The sequence below is a fragment of the Phascolarctos cinereus genome, unplaced genomic scaffold, assembly GCF_003287225.1.
Source record: "Phascolarctos cinereus isolate Bilbo 61053 unplaced genomic scaffold, phaCin_HiC Scaffold_5;HRSCAF=322, whole genome shotgun sequence".
NCBI classification, from domain to species: domain Eukaryota; kingdom Metazoa; phylum Chordata; class Mammalia; order Diprotodontia; family Phascolarctidae; genus Phascolarctos; species Phascolarctos cinereus.
The window spans coordinates 171,297,869-171,303,868 of NW_027555958.1; the positions used below are offsets into that span (position 1 = coordinate 171,297,869).

At 34.8% G+C, this 6,000-nt stretch overlaps 1 protein-coding gene across 4 annotated transcripts in view; it reads left to right on the forward strand.

The window, feature by feature from the left end:
- EPHA7 (EPH receptor A7) overlaps positions 1–4,411 on the forward strand; it is a 219,681-nt gene extending 215,270 nt beyond the window's left edge. For all 4 annotated transcript variants that reach the window (XM_020963076.1, XM_020963077.1, XM_020963078.1 and 1 more), the window contains exon 17: positions 1,386–4,411. In XM_020963076.1, coding sequence (XP_020818735.1) covers positions 1,386–1,500 — 115 coding nt within the window. In that variant the 3' untranslated portion in view covers positions 1,501–4,411. The remainder of the gene's footprint in view (positions 1–1,385) is intronic.
- Positions 4,412–6,000: the final 1,589 nt, after the last annotated feature.

A 6,000-nucleotide genomic window follows, 5' to 3' on the forward strand; every position in this document is an offset into this window, starting at 1 on the left:
TGATCGGGAAATATAGACTGTTTTATCTTTTTGACGGCATAAGTATTTCTTGATTCTGCCTCTGCTGGTCACAGAAGTGAGGTTGGAGGTTCTCGCATATGTACTATGCCCACAAACCAGAAGAATTATCAGAATCCCACTGCGCAACAGCTAGGGAGCACTTCACTGCCATGTTGTATTCAGACTTTAGGGGTCTCTGTGCTGAATAATGCATGCCATCCAACTTCTAACATCTATTTTGAGCAGAAAGGTCAAAGAAAAGGGGGTAAAACAAAACAAGTTTCAACTACATGTCTGTGAGGAATTCATTATTGCTATACACCTAGATAGATAGAGATAGATAGATAGATAGATAGATAGATAGATAGATAGATAGATAGATAGATAGATATAGCAATACACCTGACCAGTACTCTTGTCATGAATTTTATGGCATACAGTCATTAAAATTTACTGAATTAAAGAAAATTTTTGAGTAATGGTGTCTTCAATAAGCACTTCATAAATATTGAACTAGGTAAAACTTATATAAAATAATATACGTGTGTGTGTGTGTGTGTGTGTGTGTGTGTATTCAGTTACTTCTGAATTCTGCTTCTACTACTAGTTAAGGGATGCATTGTGATAGAATAAGTAATTGGTTTGGTACCAGAGAACCTGGTTTCAAATTCACACTCACTTGTATATCCTCATACTTAAGGCATCTGGGTCTTAGTATCCTAAAAATGAAATAAATAAAATTTTAATAATGCATAAAATGATGAGGTTTCATTAGATATCTAATAGAATCTAAGTTCTCCTCATATTCTACATTTCATGATGCTGTGAGCCTTCCCACTCCTTTCCATGTGACACAGTGGAAACCGTACTGTGTTTGGAGCCGGCAGATATAAGTTCAGAATCTGGGTCTGCTACTTACAACCCATGGGCTAGCTTGAATGATTACTTAATCACTCTGGGTTCTTTAAAATGAAGGGATTGTTCTAGATGATCCCTAGGGTCTTTTTCAGCTCTAAATCTATGATGCTATGATCTACATAGATTCAAGGCTACCAAATATAGAAATAACATTTACAAGCTTCTCTTCAGCATAATAATTTTTCAGTCTGCTTATAAATTCAGTTATCAAAGGTCAGACCAGTAAGACCAAAATCATTCTACATAATTGTAAATTGAGTGTCTGAGCAGTAAGGTTTTTTTTGTTGTTGTTGTTTTTACAAAATTGATCATAACTTTAGGCCACTAAGCTGGCTCATTGTTATAATATGAATATAGTGACTGGCAGCTAAGATCAAAAGATTACTTAACAAAGGGGTTGATAGTAATAAAACACCACTTAACTACAATGTAAGGTAACTAATTGAAAATGTCTTTCTCTTCCCCAGGGATGTGATGAGTTTAGGGATCACATTGGTTGGTCATCAAAAGAAAATCATGAGCAGCATTCAGACTATGAGAGCACAAATGCTACATTTACATGGCACTGGCATCCAAGTGTGATAGACAAAATTTCTCCCTTATGAGGGAGGTGACAGACTGTGAGAGAACAGTACTGGCCTTCATTATAGGCGTGGAGTGCTGCTAGAAGACACTTGATTTGCTGGTTCCTTCCTGCAGTAAACAGATCTACAAGAAGCACCTAAAAACTTGAACTCCTAAGTGCCACCAGAATTCACAAAAAGGGAATACGGATCCACCACTGGTGGCCAGGAAAACAGCAGTGACAATAAACAAAGTACTACCTGAAAAAAAAAAACCATCCAAACACCTTGAGCTCTCTAACCTCCTTTTTATCTTATAGACTTTTTAAAATGTACATAAAAATTTAAGAAAGAATATATTTGTCAAATAAAATCATGATCTTATTGTTAAATTCAAAATATTTTCCTTAAATATGTGATTTCAGAATCTTTTTTTTTAAATCATTTGTGTTTATTCTTCATAAGGACTTTGTTTTAGTAAGTTGTTTATAGCTTTGGACCTTTTTAGTGTTAATTCTGTGACACATTACTACACTGGGTACCTTTGAAGGAATCTCAAGTCGTTAGAAACATAGAAAGCATGATTGAAAATGTATTTCCGTCGGAACATTGGTATCTTTTCTGTGCCGTTTTCTTCTGTTAAATCAGTGCTGTTCTGACATGGTTTGCTAATTGGCAGGTCATCAAGAAAATGCAAGTTGCCAAGAGCTCTGATATTTTTAGAATACTTTTTTGTAAAGATCAGACACTATCTTTTCAATGAAAATTTAAAAGCAATAATGACCCCTAAATAGTATAAGGCACTTTTAAAAAAATTATTTGTAGGATGATTTTACTAGACATAATTTAATAAGGAAGCTCAAATTGTAGATCCACAACTTTAAACAAAAAGGGGAAAAAAAAGGAAAAAAAAAGGATGAAGCACTTCCTGTAATAACCGTGTATGGAGACATGTCTCAGAGCAGGAAGTTATCCAGTGTTACCTAAAATTTGATCTGAGCACATCAAGATTTTTCAATATCTGAACATTAGGAAATTTAAGAGAAATAGTTGGCATATATTTTATATCTGATTCAGTTGAATGCAGTCCAAATGTGAGCTTACAGAATTAGATTTTATATTAGAACTTGGGAGCATGATGAAAGGGGCAGTTCACAATTTTCTCCTTTTTTAGAACAAATTTGCTGCTCAGAACCCCATCGCTGCAGTGGAAAGTCTTTCCTTTGGGAACATTGAGGCAGAAAGATTTTATTTTGAAAGAAAGAACTCTTTCACATTGTGCGAAAGAGTGGGAAGGGCCTGGCTTTTTTTTTAAGCTTTATTTATTGAAGTATATGATTTGACAACGTTGTTAAAATATCATAAGCAATAATCAAATGTGTCTTTATAGATATTGCAAGAATGTATAAAAAAAGTGAAAGTGAGGCTTTCAAAAGTCAGGAAAATCATGAACTACCCCAGAAGAGAACTGTTGTATTTCCAAAGAGAATTGGGCTGTTTATATTGATTTTAATAGAGAAAAGATCCCAGGGATCTGTCATAAATTGGTCTTGTTTGATAATGTGGGCATCCACACAAAAACTGTAAATGTTCCTTTGTAAAACTTGTAAATTTTATTTATACTGTCTTGTTTTGTATACATATTTCTCTGTAGTGAGCTCTGAATACATTGAAAATGCACTATATTTTTCTATTTTACTTGCAGAGCATCACAAAAGAACAGGTATTTTCAGTGCTACATAATGTGTTTTCCCACATTTAGGACCAAAGATGGCTACAGAAAAATTCAAATGGATTGCTCCCTCCCCTCCCCATGACCTTCTAGTTCCCCCTTTTTACTTTTTCTTTTAGATCACTGTACAGTGTTATTTGACAGTTTATTTATTTTGTGTTTGATCAACTAGAAAAACAGTCAATATAATTTCACTAAACTGTTTTCTTTTGTCCCTTAAGAAAAAAAAATGTAAAAAAAATGCTTTGAATTAGCATAATCCCATTCCATAGACACTTCCATTTGTAATCTTTGTAATAGACTGTAAATATATTTTTGGAACTATAACACCATGTGCTCGAGGGTTATTTTTCAGTGTCGGCAGTGTATTTCAGTGTTTATACTAAGTACAGCACTTTACAATTCTAATCAGTAGCATTGGCCTTTGAGAGAGTGAGTGAAAGAGACTGAGTGAGTGCTATTAGTACAGTTTAGCTTTTAAACTCACTAATAATGGGGTTCTTTTCTTGTTCATAGCTTAAGGTGCTTATTTTTTCTATTAGAAATCAAATTAACAAAAAAGCCATTCTAGACCTAGGAGATATAGCATATGGTACATGCAAATTGTGTCTTTCCTGCTTTTTTCTAGCACTAGATTTATAGCTGAGTAATCTTTCTTGAGTAGAAGGGCAGAATAAAAGTGTTGGGTTTGTTTTTTTCGGAAATGACTTTTTTCTTCAGCAATATACCTCATCTGCCTTAAATTTTTTACAGCTCAATACAGGGAAAAGGGAGAAGGGATGGGAAAGACACAGAGCACAATAGGAAATGTATGCTTACACGCTATCTCATTTTAGGTCAATTATCCCCCCTCACCGTTATCATTTTGGATTACATGTATGTGAACCAAGTATTGACTGAGAGACTCAACATTGTAATGCTGATTGTAATGCTTTCTTCCAGAAAGAGATGAGGCAGCATAATGACAAGAATGTACAAATTGCACCTTGAAACTTTTATTGAGAAATTAGTGCTCAGGGGAGGAAAGGATGAGAAAGTGAGAGTTAGAAATAAGATTCCGGAATTATAAAGCTGCAAAGGACATGGCCTCCTTGATTTAATCTAGCCACTTTTTTTTTTTAAAGAACACTGTCTTTACACTTGACTTGTGTTTTGCTTTCAGTACTGAAATAAAAATAACTGTTTTATTAAATCTGGATCTAACCTTTTCTGAGCAATTGGATTGGGCCTTGTTTGCTGGAACTTGTGGGTGATGCTTGTCAAAGCCCTATTAGTTGAATCATGCTGTATACTCATATAATCTACATTAGCTAGAACTATTCAGAACTCTATTTTAATTGCTCTTCTTATCAGTGTTTTACATCAATTGAAAAAAATGGGTGTAATTCACCTTTTAAAAAAAAATTATTATTTAGGCAATGGTGGTATTCTCCCTTCTGTTTCTTGATGAGCAACCTGAGAAGCGGGCTGCTCACTCACTGTATGACTAGAAGATGTGCATGTGCAAAGCAATTGTTGATGTAATTTTTTCTTTCTAGATGTTGAGAAATCATGGGGGAATTGGGGAGAGATATGCTTTTATGTTTGCTGGATTTGTCCCTCCTTGCCTAAGAATTACTACAAGGGTTATCCTTTTACAAGGACAAACTGACTTTGAACAATATCTTAATGTATCAAGCACAAATAACTCTTTCTTCAACACCAATCTTTAAAAAAAAAGTCTTTTTACCAGCGCAAAAATAATAATAATAATAATAATAATAATAATAATAATAAACAAGTCTAATAGACTATGTAAAGAAAACACTGTCTCTAATCATTGATGGATTGCTTGGTGTCTCTATCCATCCTTTATTCTCTTACTTGATGTTAGGAAAGAGGCCTGTGGACAGTCAGTGTTTTGTTCAAACACTTAATTGGGCCAGTCTGGTTCCATCAGAAACTACTATCTCTCAAGCCTTTTTCCTGTTACCTATGTACACTCCTTTAATATTCTAGTCCTTTGGGACTAATATGCATGCCTGTTGAAAGGTGTGCCTTCAAAACGCCATTGACAAGCACCTGGGGTAAAAGCTTTTTACCTTGGTCATTTATGTATGCGATAGGTGGACAGCATGTCTGAGTAGAAAGAACAATAGACAAGAGTCTGAAGAGCTGTATTATAGTCCTTGCTCATAGCAAGTACTTGTTATGTGACTTTGAACAAACTGATTCACCTCTCAGAGCCTTCATTGTCCTCTTGTGTAAAATGGGGACAATACAACTTGCACTGCCTACCTCACAGGGTTGTTGTGAGGAAAGTGCTTTATAAAATGTATTGTGCTATAAAAATGTGAATTACTATTATTATTGTTATTGTAGCAAGAAAAAAATTCAAAGACACAGAAAAAAAAACCATGAATGAATCTCCCTACATTCTGCAAACTATTTTATTTAAATAAGGTGCGGAAGCCAAGGGAAGTGATTTGGAGTGTTTGAATGCTGGTGAGTCATCCACAGAGTAGGAAGGAACCTTACTGGTAAATTAGGTCAGTTCATACCAGAGCAAGAATGGCCTCTAATGGCCACAACAAGGGGCCATTGAGATACCACTTGAAACCCTTCAGTGCCTGGGAACTTGCTGGCTTTCAAAGCAACCAGTTCCATTGATTTTTTACGACTTTGTAAGGATTTTTCCCCCAATTAGATCTGGTCAAAATCTGTCTCTCAGTAACTTTCTCTACTCTAAGTTCTATATTCTGTGGTCAGGTAAAACTAGTTAAGCAACAATCCTTCAAATATTTGAAA